This window comes from Lutzomyia longipalpis, chromosome 3 (assembly GCF_024334085.1).
Source record: "Lutzomyia longipalpis isolate SR_M1_2022 chromosome 3, ASM2433408v1".
Taxonomy (NCBI): domain Eukaryota; kingdom Metazoa; phylum Arthropoda; class Insecta; order Diptera; family Psychodidae; genus Lutzomyia; species Lutzomyia longipalpis.
The window spans coordinates 28,690,470-28,709,768 of NC_074709.1; the positions used below are offsets into that span (position 1 = coordinate 28,690,470).

Consider the following 19,299-nt stretch of genomic DNA (forward strand, 5'->3'; position numbering starts at 1 on the left):
TCTCGCTCCTCACCTAAGCATCGCAGCATTAAAGTTTGGTGTAAAATGTGAAGGTTAAATTGCATTCCATGTCCAGAGATGCAGGAGAGTTCAATTATGGTGTGCGCGATTAAATTGATGCTAATGCTATCAGTTTGCAATTTGATATTTGCATTCTACATTATTTAAATGTCTCGCAGAGACTTGTCAGTAGATCACAAAATATTTATATATTTATAAAAACATTTAATTCTCAAATGGAGCCAGGTCCGGTGTGTGGATGTTGCGCACATTTGATCAATTTGTAATGCAATTGGAGATGCGTCAGATGCGACAAGAGTTGGCAATAATCTTGCCATAATCGGTATCGAATGCTGCATTTATTGCTAAATGAATGTGATGTGTTGTTAGTGCCTAAAGGTGGGACGAAATGTATGTGTGGGCCAAAGCAGCTTAGAGTTCTCTGAAAATAAAAATAAACGAAGATTTGTATCTGTTTGTAAATCTGTTAAATCTTTATTTGACTGATAAAGAAAATTTTTGAATTTTCAAAATGAAAATCTAATGATTTTGTTAACACTTGGAGGACACGAATTTCTAACCTCAAACTTTGAGCCATTTTCTACTACAAATAAAATGTTTTTTCCAGATTTTCTTTTAACGAATTTCTAATATTTGAAGTCGATTAGTAGACATAGATGTAAAATTTATCATTGGATAGATTTAAATCTATGGCGGTTTAAAAAAGTCTAATTGGCAGCAATTACCAGTTTTGTCCTTCGATGTCAAAACAAGAAATATTTATTTGTTTTTTTTTAATCATGAAAACTTTTTATTTAAAAATAATTTTGCTTCAATACTCTAATTATATTTTTCAAAAAAAATCAGAATTTTTTCAAACAATTTAATATTTTTTTAAACAAATTCAGCATTAGGCCAAAATTCTAATATTACTTACACACACTCCATGCGTGGCGCTAAAATTTATCATCATTCTGTTCGTTTTAATCATCGTCCAGGGATATTTTAGGTCACATAAATTCTCTGTCACGAAGCTCTTTGAGAGATTAAATGCGTGAGGATTTTCTTAATCAGTTTTATTCTTTTGTAGAAAGGATGAACATGACAAGTTTTTATTATAGAAAAAAAATTCTTCAAAAAGAATCTCTAAAAAATTCTAAAAGAGAATTTCTTTAAAAAAAATCTGAAAGAGAATTTCTTGAAGAATTCTTAAAGAAGAATTTCTTGTAGAATTCTTGGCAATGAAAACTAGCGCTTACATGCAAATTAATGTAATTTGGTAAATAAGCTTTGGCTGCTTTAAGATTCATCTTGATTAGCTTTCGATTGAAGATACTTCAGGGCACGTTTAATGGCTTCTGGGATCTCGGGGATGTGGCTGCCAACGGGACGGAAGCCAAACTCATCAGCAACGTACTGCACAGAGACTATCTGGCCATCTGGAGCGGAGTAGGTGTAGCCCCCATTGACTAGTGGTCCGGAAGAATTTGTGAAGACTTGACTTTGCTGATGATTCCCCTCTTCCTGGCGTTGAATGCCACTCTCCAGGAGATTGAAGCTGAACTTGTATGATCCATCAGGGAGGGCAGGGCTGAGTTTGAAATTGTCCGGAGAGACAGCTTCGTAGGTACGGCGCCTGGATGATGGATCAGCAGCTATTGAGGAGTGTTGAGGAGGAGAAAATGCTGGAGCAGGAAGAGCAGGAGGAGGAACAGGGAATAAGCTCGGTGTCTCGTACTCAATGGGCTGCAATGTTGTGCACAAAAAGCATAATCATGAGAATGTTGAGGTGTTAATTCATTGAGCAAAATACCTTCAGAGTTGTCGTCGTCGTCACGGAGGGTTCCTCTGCAATCTGAGACGGTGTTGTTGATTTACGTTGCTCCCGCACTTGATCACGCCCTGTTGACCCCACTTTCACATCAACTGACGGCTTGGTCTGCGTGTGTTTTGCAATCCAAACAAGAGGCGAAAAAATATAAATATTCACTCTTTGGCATCATGCGTGATGGCAATCAAATACAATAAAAAATTACCGATGATGCTGTTGCCTGAATCTTTGTTCTTATTCTTGATCTCGATCTTGATCTAGAAGCTTGAGGTTTTGGAGGCTCTGGGGGCTTTGGAAGCTCAGAAGCTTGAGGAGGCTCCGAGAATGGAGGTAATTCAGATGTTGCAATGGTTGCATCCTGTCCAGCAGGTACAAAAGATGTTGCAGGCAGCGGTAATGGAGGAAGCTCAGATGTTGCAACTGTTGGAGCAACTTCCTGTGTCTTTCCTGGATCGTCTGACTTCACTTCCTCAAACGGAGGCAGGAGATCCTGCGAGAGTTCCTCAGGGATCGTCTGTCTCAATACTTGCCCACGTACTTCTTCCCTCGATTGCCCATGAATCTGCCCTCTAGCTTGTCCCCTAGTTTGCCCCAGGAATTGCCCAGAAGCACCCCAGATGCAAAGCAAAAGAATCACCTGGTGCGGAAATTCATTTTATGATCAAACACTGATAAAAGAAATCCACAAAACAACAAAAAATCCTTGGAAATTTTTCCACTTACCACGCAATGCTTCATCGTGGCTCATTTAGCACAGACTGGAAAGATCCACGAAAATTCCTACAGCTTTATACCAACGACACTTTTTTTTCCTCCTCGTTTCTTGCAAGAAAATGTCACACTACGCCGCGAGAAGATGCTGTAAAGTCGGAAGTTGTATCAGTTTGTGTCCTCTGTGCGCGCAGAGACGCACCCCAAAGGCATAATTTAATGAACAAAAAAAATCTCTTTGCATTCCCCCAAAAAATAAAATTGCAAAATCCCCAAGAAAAGAGCAAAAAGTACCAGAAATCTTGAACTTGAGCATGTGATCCAATTTTCTTCTCCAGCACGATAAAGGCCATCGTGAAGAATCCCCAAGGCTGGAACCCAAAAAGACGAGAATCTATAGAAAAACGTGAGATTTATGTCTTGGACTGGTTTCCAATCCATGCGGAGATTTTTTTTTATATTTGGCAAATAAAAAATCAGTAGAGTGAGCTTTTCGTACGCCACTGAAAAAGCTCAAGCGGTGAAGCTTTCAGTGTCAAAGTGAAGATCAATCGATGGATTCACATTGAAATTTTCTTCGCGATGCTGATGCGAATTAAAGCAGTTAGAGGGGGCTGCTAAATAATTTATTACATGTCTGAGGATTTTTTACATACGTGTAAAATATTCTTGGGGGAAAGGAAAGTAAAATGAATTGAATTCTTATGGAGAATTTAAGATTTTATAGAAAGTTCTGAGGAGAAGGAAGAAAAGAATTACTTTTATCAATAAATAAGCAGAAGTATAAGTAAAAAAAAAAACTTTTTATTTTAATTGTTTCTTTAAAACTAATTGTTATTTCATTACCAGGTGCCTCCACTGCAGTGAAGCTTCAAATTAATTTACAAACTCTGAATTTTAGGGATTTTGAAAAATTCAGAGTGGATGAATCTTTTTTTTTTGAAAATACAAATTAAATAAAATTATCTATTTTAGATGAGGACGCCCGATTGTACCCGGCGCCTCCACTTGCTTTATTTCTTGTAATGAAATTTAAACCAAATTAATTAATTTTATTAACCCTAAGGTTTAGGCCGCTTAGGCAATAATCTTTAAAGAATAATTCTCTTTTTATCACCTGTAAATTAATGGAGCTTTATCAAATAAAAAATCCACTAAAACAGAGCTACTACACATAATAAAACTACAACAATGAATGAGTTTATACTTGAATTTAATATCTCAACACCCAATTAGTTTATTTTTTTAATCAATTTAAGTAATTCTATATCCCACATATTTTATATATATTCCAAAAAAGTGATGCTACCAAAAGAAATAAAAGAATAATTTTAATGCGCAAAGGTCACATGAAGTCGCGAATAATAATTTATTCTTCATATTTTGGATATATAACCAAAAGCATCTAAAATTTCAACTAGTCAGCCCCTTGATTGAAATATCATTTCCAAATATCTCGTGTCGTGGATTTTTATGTTCTTTTTATTATGCTCATAAATCCGCAGCATAAAGACTATCAATTGATCTAATCAAATATTTTTTCTCTCTGTTATTTCAAAAGTAATTCTAAGTTCAAAAAAGTCAACTTTGGGCAAAAATTTATTTATTTATTCCAGAAAAAAAAAAGAAGTTCCTCGCCCTCGTGAAGGGCCGAAAAAACCACACGAGTCAATGATTTTGGGAGTGTTGGAAAAAAATCAAAATATTTTCCCAGCAGATGGATATTAATAAATGTTTTGAAATTTACATAAATTACAAATTCAATAGATGAACTAAATATTTTATCACCATCACCGAAGCGAGTGTTGGTTGGTGTTAAGTCTTTCAGCCTATTGTCCAAATAATTGCTGGCAAAACATTTTGGAACAAAAGGAGGATGCTGCCGGTGTGGATTATGTCATATATCAGTGGGTAAGGTGTGCGTGGCGACCTTGCCAACCTCTCAACGCCCGCGAAAGTGGATCAAATCGCGTGGCGCTTCCAGAAAGTGAAACCTGCTGATGAGACTTTTGGTGGAATTTTTAATTTAAAACTTTTTTTTGTTGTTGTTTTAATTTATTCAATCAGGAAGTTGGTTTTTTTTAAAGTCGTGGGAGAGAACAAGAAATTTACATTTTTGGGGAATGGACATCTTACGCCTTCCTCAGGCTAGCAACGTAGTTGAGAGCACGCTGGATGGCCTCTGGGATTGGTGGGGCAACGGGCAAATGAGCACCAACGGGCTGGAAGCCACCCTCATCGGCAACATAGTCCACACGGTACTTCTGACCATCATCACCGACGTACTCGTAGAATCCTGTGGCTCTCAGGGCTTCGGCATCGGTGTGCTTGTTCTCAACACGGCCAGATTCCTCAGCGAGGATCTTGTTCTCAGTCTCGTACAGGTAGTGGTAGCCATCTTCGTCATTGCTCTTGAGGTCCTGGACAATTCTCCAGCCACCCTCACCTTGGCCGTAGTTGCTCACGCGGCGGTAGTTATCTACGGGGGTAGCGAAGGCGTGTGGGGCAACGAAGGGGGCGGTCACGGGGGCAACAACGGCTGTTGGGACGAAAGCTGGACCAGATGGGCCGGTCTTGCCAGTCTGATGAACGTAGCGGCCGTCATTGAGGTTGCTACCAAGGAGAAAAGATGAAGGAAGCTCTTAAGACTGGAGATTTAAAAATTTTCTGGTAAAATCAATTGGTACGCCGCAGTAGCAGTAAAATTATTAATTATTTATCAGTAGATTTCCTAGCTTAGCCAGTAATTTTAAAAAATAACCGCTAGTCTTGAAAATTATCCAGTAATTTCATAAAATAAGTATTAGCTTTAGAATCAATGGGAGGGCTTTAAAGACGATCCAGTAGCTTCAGAAACTGATTACTAGCTTCAAAAATTAATTAGTAATTTCAGAAAATAATCAGAAGTTTCTGAAACTAGCCAGTTTATTACAGAATAAAATCGTTAGTTTCAGAAACGTGTCAATAGAATAAAAAAAATAATTATTTCCTATTACAAACTGCTGCTTAGGGTTCAAACCTATCAGTTAATTTCAGAACTGTAGCAGTAGAATTTAAAACTGTTCCAGTAAACTTGGAAACTGTACTGACTGCGCCAGGAAAAGTTTTAAAAATGTGGCAGAAAATTTCAGCCGTTAAACAAATTTTTGTTTCTTTATAGAAGAATTATTTGCTGCGCGCTGCAGTATCAGTAAGTTTCACAACTTTACCAGTATATTGAACAACTGAACAATGATTGGCTTCCATTAGGTCCCTCTAGTAATTACTTACAGATGCTTGTAGGGGTTGTCTACGTGGAAGTATTTGCCAGAGTCACGGCCATCATGAACGTAGTCATTGCGATCATGAACGTACTTTCCGCTGTCGTCGTGCACGTAACGTCCATCGGAGGCACCGTAGTACCTACCATCGAGAATGGGACGGAAGGTAGTTGTGTAGGAGAAGGGCCGGTATGTCTGGGCAGCGGCAACGCCCAAGAAAAGAGCAATCTGCAGAAGAAATCACGCTCTCTTTAGCATCCAAAAATTCACTTTTAAACACTTCTTTTCCCCACTAAATCTTACCAAGAAGAACTTCATTTTTTGCGGAGAAAAATTAAACCACCTTAATCCCCTTGTGATGAGAAAGTGTGACTGGTGTCTTCTGCTCAACGACTCATTCTTTTATATGGGCCACCACGCCACACTGTGAGACTGTATCAAAAACTCTTTTCGCACTAATATATTGGGATGATCTCTATCTGTCTTCGTTTTTTCTTTCAGAAAATCCACATTGAAGCATCCACAGAATTTGAAAGAGAAAAAAAAGAAGAGATGGAAAAATCTTCGAATACAAATTGAGCGACTTCCCAACGCGAGGCACTCCACAATCAGCAGCAAGAAGGACACACGACGACGTTTTAGTCCAAATACGCGGATCAAGTTTAGCTACGAAATTTATGGTTTTTCACACACATCGCCCGTGGATCCATCAATTATTTAGAGACTTGTTTCAAACGTAGATCACCTTACATCAATTTGTGCATCCGCTTACGTCTTTGTAGCCGCCTCATCTGCCTCTTCAACCTAATTTAAATTCGCCTCAACACACCCACATTATTGAAATTAATATTCCCCACCCCTGAGGCGATTCCTCAAACATTAGCAAGTGAGTGTCTTCTTCTTGATGATTTGTCACATTATTGAGCATTAATTTTAAAATGTCGAGGTGCATGTTTGAGGGCAAAAATTACATGCACTTTCGGGTTCGTCGCTTAAGTCTTTCGTTTTTCACGAGGAGCTCGTTCTGTGAAAAATAAGATTTTAATTGTGCAAAAAATTAGGGAAAAATTTCAATATTTTTTATGGCAAAGCTTTGTTATAAAGTTATCTGTTTTTAATGGTTTTGCGGACTTAAAAAAAACGAGAAGAATTTATGATGTGAAAATATTGGAATATTGCGAAATTAGTTCTTGGTGGATGAATGTCAAATTCTTGAGATTTTTGGGTGTGTGTTCATGGTTTAAATAATTTAATCTAAACAGAGTTATTTTCCTTGAATCTTCTGACCAGAAAATTTATTTCATTTCTTCCTCTCTTAAGTTTTTAAGCGTAAAAAGAGACAATTTTTATTATTTTAATATTTTTTTTTACTTAAGTATTAAAAATTTGAATTATTTTCATAATTGTTCATTACTCTCGTAAAGTATCTTTCTTAGTTGATATTTAATATTTAAAAAAAATCCCTATTTTATATTATTAATTTTTTTTACATATTTTTATTTTATTTTATTGAAAAAATCTTCAGAACAAAATTTTCTAAATTCGTAAGATATATTTGTTTCTTTTTTTATAAATCGAGTCTTAGGCCTTGTATATTATCTGGAGAATTTTAATAATTTTCCATGCAAAAATAATAAATTAAATCCTGAAAAGGCTTTTAATGGTTGTAATAAAATATTTTTTTTTATTAGAAAGCTCTGCAGTCCATCTAAGATAACTTAATTTTCCAATTTTCTTTAAAATTTCTTTTCCTAATTTTTTAGAAAGCCCCCTAAACTATTCTTAATATTTCCTAAATAATAAATTTTCATTTTTATTTCCTCGCAAATTTTCAAAATCCTAACTTTTTGAACATGTCAGCCTCCTCCAGATCGAGATAGTGACTGTTTTAGAGCTTCATAGAGTAGCGAAGATGTCTTATTAATATGCAAGCAGATAGAAGATTCAAAAGTCTATTTAATTATACCGCCTCGAGCACATTGAAAGATCAAGGTAGAGCCATCGAAAAATTTTTCAACACCCTCTAATTTACCGAGTCAGCATGCAAAAATTTGTAAACTTGTCGCACCATGCGTATATATTTATTGGCCACCAGACTGTATTCTATATTACCACAGAGCCCCAATAAAATACAAAATGTTAAAAACGAGAAGATTTTTTTTGGAAACTCGAAGATGAAGCTAAAAAAAAAGTTGCTCCAAATGTCACCAAAGTGAATTAAAAATGGTTTTTGTGGAGCATTCAAAGAAAACTTCTGAGGGAGATTTATTCGTATTCTAAGCTTTTATTCTTTTATCTACAATAGATATTAAATTTAAAGCATTAACATTTTTGTTGGCTGAAATGCAAGGATTTTTTTACGGGAGGATTTCTGCTTTGGCGTCATCCGATGACGATCACGGCGGAATCTTTTCAGGAAAAGCTTTGAATATTTATTATGTATTTCTCATGGAAATCTTGCAGAGCTTCTTTAGAGAATTTCAAGGCTCTCCTTCTTGATGTGCAGGAGTGCGAAACTTCTCTGTTACTAAAGAGTCTCTCAAAAGGTGAATGAATTAACAAATTGAGGGAAGATCGAACAAGAGAAGTTTGCAATAAAACTCAACGCAGATTTTTTGCATCAATGCAAATTAAATCATTCGGGGAGGTAATAAAATATTTTGCTAATTTTGCACCGTTTTGCTGGCAATTTATGGTGCCAATTTTTTGTGAAAAAGTTTTGTTTAAATCTCATCGATTTGTGGATTTTATAAAATTTAATTTAACATACTTTTGGGAGATTTAGTGGAAATCAATCGATGAATTTTGATTTCTTTGGATATTTTCAAGTTTCTTCGACACATTTTAGCAAAGAAAAAAAATCTCTTAAGACTTGCAAAGCTTTTAAATAAAACAAGAACAATTTTTGATACACTTTTGAGCTTTTTTTTATTTGTTTAAGAGTGTTTAAAAAATCACTTTAAAGCTAATTTCTAAAAGAAAAATTACAGAGGATTTATTCTAAACTTAGGACAATAATTTAATCGATCTTATTGGTTTATTCTTCTTTCTCAGCTCCTTCTTCTTTCTTTTCTTCTGTTGCAGAAGTCGCTGAACGACCTTCCCGAAGAATTTCAACATTCCTCTTTGGTGGCCTTGCCGTTGAACTCACAAAGATTATTTCCGTTGCAGATGGGAGAGATTTTTCCAACCCTTCAGGTTCTTTCCCCAATCTTGAGGATGTGGCTGCAGCATGATCTGGAAATCCGTATTCAAGAGGAATTTGGGGTTTGTCAACATTGAAGAAATTCTTCTTGAATGGATCTGAAAGTTCTTCTTTGTTTGCTGATGTCCTTAGAACTTCAATATTCTCCCCCTTAACGATGGAGCCAAGAGTTGATGAGGATCCTGTAAATCTCACATCCAACCTCAGAGGATTGAGAGAATCCTTGGATTTCTCAATGAGTTGACTTGCTTCCTGTGAGCTTCTGGACTTTGTGGGATCATGATTAGGGAATCCGTATTCCTGCGTAATTGTGGGCTTATCAATGTTGAAGACTTTGCTGCCAAAAGGATCAGTTTGTCCCCTCAAATTACTCGAAGCTCCAAGGATTTTATCCTGAATGCCTGTTGGATTAATTCGGGAGCCTATCTGTGAGGACCTCTCAGTTGAAGAGGAGAGAAGAATCGTCTCTGTTGCATCAAAATTGGGGGAAATTCGTTGATTTTCCGATGAGATTTTTGAATCTTTTCCATTGGAATTGGCACCAAAGGGATCGTGATGGGGAAAGCCGTATTCTTGATAAATTTGTGGCTTCTCAATGTAAAAGACATCCGTACGGAAGGGGTCAAGGTGGCTAGAAGGTAATTTTTAATTGTTTTTTTTACAAAATAAAATGAAGAAAAAAAGATCAAGGTTCACAAAAAAGGCAAACAAACTCTACGAAAAAGCCTTCCAAACCTTCTTCTACAGCCTGCAACAAAATTTTTTAACTCATTTTTATGCACAAGAAAAGCCATTTTTTTATTTTAGGAAATTATAACTTATTATTAAAAAAATTGATAATTTTATTACAAACTAATTTTTCTTTTAAGCCTATTATGTATTACAGACAAAAATTATATATATAAATGTAATGTATATGGTGAGCCACGTAGTGGGAAAATTTTGATAAATCTCTCCGCCAATTGCACACACAAAAACACAAAAAATGCTGCTCTTGACCCGTGTTTGACCTTTCTGCACGGTTTTTCACACTGCTCACGCCCGTCTATCGGGGCGAACAATACTCGTTCGAATGCAACTAAAATGTGGGATGAATAAAAAGTCTTCGTTTAGTGGAAGTTTTTTTGCCAAAAAAAATACTCAAAATAATGAGCTTTTGTAGCTTTTTGGCACATGCAGTTCAGCTGCGGTGTGTATTTAATTAGTATGTAGCTACCAACAAAATTCCTCCAACATCATGCTCTTTTGGATGGAGGGGGCTATTTTATGCAAATTAATTGGCAATTAATGAAGCGGAATATGATCAATAAAATTAAATTTGTGACATACGCCACGCGAATACAAATGACCATTTAATTCTCTCTCATTCGTACCCAGTGTCCCTCGGCACACTTTTTCCACGAAAATATTACAAAAATGAGAGAAGAAACAAAAACACCCACAGAGGGGAAATGTGCCTCAAATTGTGAAACCCGCCCCCATTGCTCAATGCATATTTTCTCAATCTTCTCACATTTGTTATCAAGCTTGTTTTTTCTTTTGAGGAATTTTTCTTCAATGCTCATTTGCATTCACGCAGGAATTTTTTGGGTGTTACGTCGACCGACCAATTGACAGATTATGGTGTTTTATGAGATCGTTTAGTGCATGTTTCAGAGCTCATCACATGGTTCACACAATATTTTTTCTCAATTTAAAATGACATTCAAATAACAAAAATGTTGGAATTTGATACACAACACCAGAAGCCGCGCCATGGGTTTGATTGAAAATTATTCAGATCGCATGCATTTGAATTTGAATGAAGATGACATTTTTTCTGTACAGTGGAGTGTCTGCAGAACGAACTGAACTTGTTTAACGAATTTTTGTTTATCGAGTTTTCTTATTAGATAATTTCAAGATTTTCTTTGCTAAATGAATTTTTAAAAGTTTTTTTTACAGTGAATGAACTACAGAACGAATTTTATTTTTACTAAAATGCTTTAGAAAAATTTTAAAATTGAAAGAACTTTTTATTTTTCTGCCAAACGAAATATTTTTTTCACTAAATTATTATTCTTAAATCCTTTTACGAGTGTTAAACCACAAAACCTGGAGTATTAGGTCCTGGAGTTTACAAAAAACATTTTAGTTACCTTTAGGCATATTTTGAGTCAACATAAAAAATTTTGGAGTGCCAAAAATTCTGAGATAAGGAAAAAATTAAAGGTTTTCCGAAACTTCCGTTTGAATTGAATTTATTTTAAAAACCGTGAATATCTCGAATTGAACTGAAACTCTTTTACCTTTAAAGAATTTTTTTTCAGCTCTACAAGCAATTAAAAATAAAATAAAAAAATCCTCCATACACTCGTTTGTAGTGGGGATAATAAAGATTATTATTATTATAAAATAAAAAAAAATAAATTCAGTTTTTTTTTAAATTATTTCTTATTATTTTTAAGATCTTTCAACTGCTCATCCAATCTCATTTTCATTCTCAGTGAAAAAAATCATTCCACGTGGAATTAATTAAAAGAAATAAATTAAAAGAACACATATTTGCTTAATTTTCAGATAAATAAATATTCATAAAAAACTGAATAATTAATTAAAAAAAAACTGTCTCAATGTCGCTCAGAATCATCAAAAAAATTATATATTTTTTAACTATAAATTCACTTTAAATATAACTTCAAACACCTTAAGTTTAGCACTTAAAAAAATAATTCCATTAAGCCACCACCTATAATTCTTTTGAGAATATTTCTCATCATGCAGATGACTTAAGCTTCCAATTAAATTAGGAAATAAATTGAAAAAAAATTAGAGAATTTTCCTACCTGTACTCTCCCTTGGGCTCAATGTCATGGATGTAGGGGTTGTCTTCGTGAATGTAGGGATTGTCGAGGTGGGAGTATGGTCCATAGCCACCATCGTATGGAATGTGGACGTGAATGTACTTCCCCTTCTCACGTTGATCATGGACATGGACATAGCGCCACTTTGCTGGATTCTCCTCATATTTTCCTTTATCAATGACAAGCAATAAATTTTGTTTTTTAGCCTCATTTGTCGACAAAATGTAACTTCCAGATTAATTAGCTCTAATCCCAAAATTGGTTATTTGATTTGCATAAAATTTGAATGCAAAAAAAAATTCCGCTCTACATTTTTTTTATGGTTTTTTTGGTGGTGGTGGATAAAAGTCAAGGATGGGATGAAGAATGATTTAAGTGTTGTGGAAGGGATAAAAAATCGACTAACTTATATTACCATTGTCCTCGTGAACATACTGTCCTTTCTTTGCGTACTGATTGGGTTTGTATTTGCCATCATCAATCCCCTGCGATGGGACGAAAGCAGCGATCAATACCTGCAAATTAATGTTGATTTTGTTGCATTAACGTAGCAAAATAAAATTAATTAATTCACAAGAGATATTTTGCAGCAGCTGAGTGAGTGGTACAAAGTAAATGGCTTTGAAAAGGATGATTTGTACGGCAAGTTGGTGATATTTTGAGGGAGAAAAATTGCGATCACCAATGCAAATTAGTGCAATTTGTATGCACACAAGCAGTTGCAAAGTTGTACGACTTTGCTCCAACACACAACTATTTATTTTTTCTTTAAAGAAAATAAAATTTAGCACTGAAAGAGCTTTAGAAACTTGAAAGGAAAAAAAGATTAAAGAAAATTCACTTTGAGAGGGTTTGAAGGAAAAATTCGTGTGAAGGATACTCACAATGATCGTGGCAAAAAGTATCCTACAATCCATGATAGAAGATCACTCACAAACTTCCACGATAAACACAAGAAAAATTATAAAATAATTCTTTTGCTGAGATTTTTGTAAAAAAGCTCTAACCGTCACTTTTTGCGCGCTCAAGAAGAAATGCGAGTGGCTGATTAAGCGTCACATTTAAATACTCTTGCCCCTGATGCGAGCTTTCGCATGTATTGGGTGATCTTCGCAAGAGATCATCACCCACAGACGCACAACGCGATCTCCGGGAGGATGAGTAATCAGCTCGTGGCGTGAATTATCCAAAAATTAATAAAAGAAAAATATTTTACTGGGGCGGACGCGTTCATGGGAAGGATTTGTGTGACGATCTCTTTTTTTTCTTCTCTTCTTAAATATGCGCACCATCAGGGCTAAATGGAGCTAAAAAAAAAGCATCGCAAATGGAGCGCAAATTGTCACCTCGTGCCATCCTATGGGGACATTTATTGGTAATTTTCGTGGGACATTTATTGAATATTTCTCGTATTTATTGAATACATCTTCACACCCGCCAATGCACATAATCGATGCGAAAACAACGATGGAAAAAAAATTCCTACCTCATAAGTGTGGATATTTTATGGCACGTTGATGAACTCTCTCAACACATTTAGCCGTCATATTTAAGAAGAAAAATTCTCCCAGAGTTGTAACCTCGAGGTCGCGATTTAACCGAATTATGGGGTGATTGGTGTACAATGCATTGAATAGCTTGGCAATTGCCAAGCAATGAGCCGAGCCAAAGAGCCAGCCAAAAGTCACAGCGACATGAGAAAGAATTGTCATGTTAATTTTTTATACCTTCAGGAAATTCAACATTTCGTGAGTTCCGGACAACACCTTTTTTGTCCAATTAAAACCCAGAAGAATATTTATTTTTACACCGAAGATGATCTTGACTCTCTGTGAGGCGCCATGACGGGTTTAACGGATAATTCCATTTAATTGAGCTTTTTATTCGCTACATATAAAATATAGCAACATTATATATTTTTTGCAGTTGGTTATTTTTGCTCTTTAGAGAGCAATTTGGGATCAAAACCAATTTTATTTCATTGACCTTTTGCATTGGAATTTGGCGCATCCAAATTGAAAGGTAAAGTGGATGTTATTTTGCAACAAAAAGGCAATCGTCAAACTCCCAAAAGCACCCACGCTCAATCTTATCGAAAAGCAATAAAAGCCACGAGTTGCGCGAGGAAATGATCGAGAAAAAAATTTTTCTGGCGCGCGTGAAATTCCACGTGCCATCCGAGATGTCGTCATTGCCTCCGACTTAATCTGCATTACATTTTCTTCTTCATTCTTTCTTTGACTCACACAGTCAATTTTTGTGAATCTTCCGCAGTATAAATTTTCTCGCGGAGATATCACGAAAAATTCATGACGCAGGCGACAGTGGAGTTGTGATAAATAAAATTCCAGTGAATTTGGATCAAACGCATTTTGCGCATCAAAACAACTCAATAAATTGAAGAGTCTCATTTCGAAAAAATCCAGTCGAATCAGAAGAAGATTTTATATTTAAAAAAAATCCCCTGGCGCTGTAGAAATGCCCGCCTGTCGCCCATGCAATCGATTAAGGTGTCGCCGATGAAACCCATGATGAGGCCACGAGGAATCTGGAGGTCAATGCCTAAGTGGCGCGTCTTCCTGGCCCCCTCGCACCGCATACCTGCGACGCCATCCGGCAGCCAAAGCATATTTTTCGGTTATTATGTTTTTGCACTTTTTATAGCCCCCACAAATTCCGCAATCAAATAATTTAATCAAATTTCTCGCGTCGCGCGATAAAATCCGCATGATTCTTTGCCCCCATAAATGGGAGAATGTGTGGCAGTAAGAGGATCTTAGCAGCTGTTTTCTTCCTTTTCACATGGCACGCAATTTATGAGGTGCACGCCGATCATTTATAGCCGGCTACCAGAGGTAGAATTTATAAATTTGCAAATTTGGGAATAGCACAACATCTCCCTTGCCGGGAAAATTCTAAATTCTTGGGTTTTCATTGAAATACTATGAAAAAAATTAGCTTAAAAATTTAATTAAAAACGAAAAAAAATTTTAAACACAAAAAAATCCTAATTTACAATTTTTCTTTAAACTTTTTCAAACTCTCAGCGATCGTTAGAACTTATCCATATATTGGATAAACAGAACATTCATCAAGGGGATTAGCAACTCTTTACCTACATTGCGTTTGTGTTTCATTGAGATAGGTCAGAAATGAATTACAATGCAAATGTGAAGATGAAATTTAAAAATTATTCCCGGAATGTCATAGATATTCAGGAATGTTGAATAAGAATTGAAAAATATCTGCAAGCTTTAGCAATGTAAATGCTAAAAAATACGTTTGATGAAAGCTCTGAGTCATTTATATACTTACTAATTCTACTAGAAACTCTATATAGGGAATTCCGGAAGTTTTCATTTAATTTGTTCAATTTAAATCTGAATATTTTGTATGAAATCTACTGAAAAAATCATTAAACATACTTTTAATTAACAAAACAACTTTCTTTTAAACTTCAAAATAATTTAATTTTAAATCTAGCTCAAAACATAAATTCTAGTCGTTAATTATCCTATTCTAATTATCTTGTAAAATAGTTTAATTGTTTTCTAATAATTTTTTTTTTTAATTTTTAGAAGAAAGCCTTAGCAGCTTTAGCCAAGATTTTTGAATCATTCACAACAAATTAAAAGTTAAAAGCTCTTTTGTGATTTAAATTTACTTCACAGCTCCTGAAAATGTTTCTGATGGAGGTTTAAGACCCTTGAAAGTTTCCCTAAAGCTCATAAAGCTCTCATATAATTCTTAAATTTATCACTCATAATAAAATAGCCTTTCAACCGCGGCTAGCCATCTAAATTCCTACGGCACAATCCTCAAACGTAGCCACTGCAATCGTAAATTCCACACAATGCATAAGACCACCAAACAGCAGCAATCAATGCCAAAAATAAACCTGCGAGATGTTTTTTTTTAAAGCCAACCTTCGTCGGGAATTGCCATAAATCCACACGATATCGCTTACAAAATATTCAATATATGTAAAAAAAACTCTTATGCGCGTCTCTAGTTCCAAAAAATTCCCAACAAGGCTGTTTTTGCATTTTTTCGCAGTGCATTTCGCGATACTTCCTCCCACGGATTGATCGTAAATTAAAAGAACAAGAGCGAAACATTCCACACTGAGGAAGCTTTTTCGTATATAATCAATTTGCTTTTTATTTTGTTTTGGAATCATCGCTTTAACAGTGGAGGCGCCTGGTGATGCTAATTTCGGGGTGGATTGGCAGCTAGGTAGGCGAGGAGTTTCTCAATTTCTGGGGGGATTTTGGGGATATGATCACCACGTGGGGCAAATCCATTGGCATCAGCCACATAGTCCACCCTGTAGACTTGTCCATCGTCTCCGGTGTACTGATAGAATCCTTGACTCTTGAGTCCTTCATCTTCACGTTCAACACGCCCCGATTCCTCAGCTAAGATGCCATTTTCCGTTTCATATCTGCGTGATGAAAAAAAGAGTTTTAATGAGCTTCATGTTTGCCGAAAGTTCTGCAAAAGCTTTGGAAAAATTTCAAACTGTTATACAGATAATGGTAACCGTCCACTGTGACATCACTCTCCTGCCGAAGAGTCTGCCAGCCACCATTTCCTCTCCCATCTGCTGGAGCTGCACGCAATTGCGCCAAAATTGGTTGTGCTGGCGGTGGAGGAGGTGGGGGAGGCGGGGGAGGTGGGGAGGCTGTGCGTGGACGTGTGGGTGCTGTCACGATAACAGGAGCAGCTGTAGTTACAGGAGGTGGCGCCTGGGAGACAGTTGTAACGCGGAAACGATCACTCTGAAAGCCTCCACGGGGAAAAGGACTTCCGCCACCAATGTAGGCGCCACCACCACCACCTCCACCGGTATACTGCCCCCTTGAGCCATCCCCAACGTGGGTGTACCTTCCCTCGTTTCCTGGAATGTACCTTTATGGAGGGAAAAATGGGAAAATTCTCTCAATTTTCTCTTATAAAAGAATTTAAGAATTTGGGATTAATTAAATTGCAAAAATTACAAAAATATCGTTGAAAAAATTTGTACATAAACTGACCAAAATTCTCTCTAAAGTTCTTTAATTTTTCTTTTAAAAATTTCAGCAAAAACAATTAATCATCACTCACTTTTTTCTTTGAAATTTTATAAGAAAGAATTTCATTTTACCTTCCATCATTTTCACCTCTGTATTGTCCATCATTAGCCCCTCGATACCTTCCATCGCTGAATCTGGGAGCAGAGGTTGTTTGTTGACCTCTAACACTGTCCAGCACCAGGAAAGTGGCCAAGATGAGAAGCCACAGCCCCTGAAAAACGCCCCCAAAGAATTCCAAAAAACACATAATCAAAAGATATTCAAAAAATTCACACAAAAAAATAATTTTCAACTAACCGAAAGTTCCTTCATGTTGTAAAAAAATTTCTTTGAGTTTAGAATTGAACGCGGTGTCTTGGAAAAGTCACCATCTGCTCATCTTCACATGACTTTATATACAGCAGTGGGTGGGTGATATGAGGTGATTACATGGGGAAATTTACAATCCAGTTTACCGATGGAAAATGCAACTTTTTGATTATTCAAAAATCATTACGCTCTAAATGTCTCCCGCGCCTCGAGGCTCTCTGACATTAGAACGCATCGCTGGTGTCATAATAATTGGCAAATATTAATGCAAAATATCATCAATGTGTCGTTCATAATTAACTCCTCACTGTGAATTTATGCGCGACATATTTAACATGGCATCACGTCTCACATTATGATGGATATGGCTTCATATGAAGCCATTTTGGTGACAGCATTATGGTGCAGCGGCATTATGCAAACGATGCTGCAGACGCGGTAGTGCATGGCCAATAAATTCAAGATCAAAAGTAAAAATTTTATTATAAAAGAAAAGAGAAAATTCACACACTTTTAATTCTTCTCGTTGTGTGGCTTTTGTGGGGGAATTACAGGTGAATAGAGGAAGGCGCGAAATTGCCCTATTAATTGCACAACAATGCTGCTTGAGAGTTTTGTTTACTCAATTTTAAAAGCTTCGCATTTTCTTTGCTAATTTTTCTATTGAAATTATGTGTATTTTGTTTTATTATAATTAAAAATAATAATTTATTTAGGAAATTGTTTTGTGATCTCTTTGCTTTCGGTATTTCACAGTGAGGGTCATGGAAAGTGACTATAAATGAGATTGAATAAAACTCTTAAAAAAAATTAATGTAACGGACAAAATTTGAAAATTATTTTAATTTAATTTATAGCCTTTTTGTGGTTAATGTTTAGTAGTTATTTGCCCCTTTACTTTACAATGAAGCATTATAAAATTTTCCTAAGATTACCCCGTAAAACAGATTCCAGCCATTTAATCCCAATTGTTGTATCCCCTCTTTGATTTGTACATACAGGGAATGAGACGTCTTATCAAAATTATTTTTCTACTGAATCGATGAGCATAAATTTATCTTATCAGCCATTTTCCCTTTTTATTCTTCCAGCAAATAAAAGTCAATAAAGATAAATAAACTTGGCTTATTCAACTCTTATTTGAATATTTTATCATTCATTTAGTATTCCTCATGAAGGAAAGGAAGATTTTGTGTCTATTCCTTTTAGTTTTCTTCATTTTTTCTTCTATAAATCGTACAAATGGTAAAGTCCTTAAAGTTCTTTTTAATGTCATTAAAATTTAATTGAGAAATCTTTCTCTTCCATTCTTTCAGCTTTGAGATGCTACGCCTGCAACTACTTACAGGCCCAGCATAATGACACATCTTGCATTAATAATTCTAAAAATAATAATGGAAGGAATGTTATTTTTTGTGCGGAGAAATTCTGCACAATTACGAGGCAAAAATCAATCAAATATCCCTATGGGCAGATTTATAGCTTCTCAAGATCCTGCGAGGAATCACCTTTGGTAAGACCTTTGGTTGCTTTTTAAATGAACTTTCAATCCTTAATTAAGTGATTTTCTTGCAGTTTCTCAACACTGCCATCATCTATGGCTTCTATAAATATTATTTTCAAGCCTGTACGACAGATTTGTGCAACAACGGTGAGAATTTTTCATATTTTCAAGAAGTTAAAATTACTAAAAAACATTTTTTTTCTTCAGAAAGTGGCATTCAGTTTGAAATAACCGATCGCTGGCCTTGGTGGGCTGATGCTGCTAATCCTCAAGGAAATATTATTGTCCCAGGAATTGAGGGAAGAAGTTCCCACAGTGTCCCTGGAAAGATTCTTTTAGTTGTTCTTTTCTTACTTATTTTGGTGAATTTCAATTAAATGATTGGTTGACAAAAAGAACAGAATATTCTTTTGAATAAATCAGAATAATCTTCTAATTAAAATCAATAATTATTTTTTAAATAATAAAATCCATAATTTCACTTAAAAATTCAAAAAATCTTCGTTAAAAAGTATTTTAATTTGATCAAAAAATTGAGCAGAAAACAACATAAAATTTCTT

At 35.6% G+C, this 19,299-nt stretch overlaps 2 protein-coding genes and 1 long non-coding RNA gene across 3 annotated transcripts; 1 reads left to right on the forward strand and 2 right to left on the reverse strand.

Moving 5' to 3' along the window:
- Positions 1-1,061: 1,061 nt before the first annotated feature.
- LOC129793655 (zyxin-like) lies at positions 1,062-2,717 on the reverse strand. Its single transcript, XM_055833826.1, has 4 exons — positions 2,555-2,717; positions 2,037-2,468; positions 1,814-1,939; positions 1,062-1,746 (listed from the first exon to the last, which is right to left on the reverse strand). The coding sequence occupies exons 1-4, from the start codon at positions 2,567-2,569 to the stop codon at positions 1,300-1,302; spliced, it is 1,020 nt and encodes a 339-aa protein (XP_055689801.1). The 5' UTR covers positions 2,570-2,717; the 3' UTR covers positions 1,062-1,299.
- A 1,957-nt stretch (positions 2,718-4,674) lies between these two features.
- LOC129792346 (uncharacterized) lies at positions 4,675-17,309 on the reverse strand. Its single transcript, XM_055831258.1, has 10 exons — positions 17,223-17,309; positions 16,997-17,136; positions 16,381-16,761; positions 16,061-16,294; positions 15,675-15,681; positions 12,257-12,365; positions 11,833-12,019; positions 8,843-9,638; positions 5,813-6,030; positions 4,675-5,155 (listed from the first exon to the last, which is right to left on the reverse strand). Exons 1-10 carry the CDS (start codon positions 17,235-17,237, stop codon positions 4,675-4,677), a joined length of 2,568 nt encoding a protein of 855 aa, XP_055687233.1. The 5' UTR covers positions 17,238-17,309.
- A 1,096-nt stretch (positions 17,310-18,405) lies between these two features.
- Positions 18,406-19,129, forward strand: LOC129793676 (uncharacterized). The gene is made up of 4 exons (XR_008750951.1): positions 18,406-18,479; positions 18,551-18,747; positions 18,810-18,885; positions 18,946-19,129. It is a non-coding gene; the product is annotated as an uncharacterized LOC129793676 (long non-coding RNA).
- The last annotated feature ends 170 nt before the right edge of the window (positions 19,130-19,299 follow it).

What these genes read in the sequence shown, in the direction of transcription:
- LOC129793655 (XM_055833826.1), bottom strand. An exon ending in TTCAGGCAACAGCATCATCG is followed by an intron (nt 1,940 to 2,036) that starts GTAATTTTTTAT and finishes AAACACACGCAG; the next exon opens with ACCAAGCCGTCAGTTGATGT. An exon ending in CGACGACGACAACTCTGAAG is followed by an intron (nt 1,747 to 1,813) that starts GTATTTTGCTCA and finishes ACAACATTGCAG; the next exon opens with CCCATTGAGTACGAGACACC.
- LOC129792346 (XM_055831258.1), bottom strand. An exon ending in GTGGACGGTTACCATTATCT is followed by an intron (nt 16,295 to 16,380) that starts GTATAACAGTTT and finishes TTCATCACGCAG; the next exon opens with ATATGAAACGGAAAATGGCA. An exon ending in AAGGAGCTGAGAAAGAAGAA is followed by an intron (nt 6,031 to 8,842) that starts TAAACCAATAAG and finishes TTTCTTCTGCAG; the next exon opens with ATTGCTCTTTTCTTGGGCGT.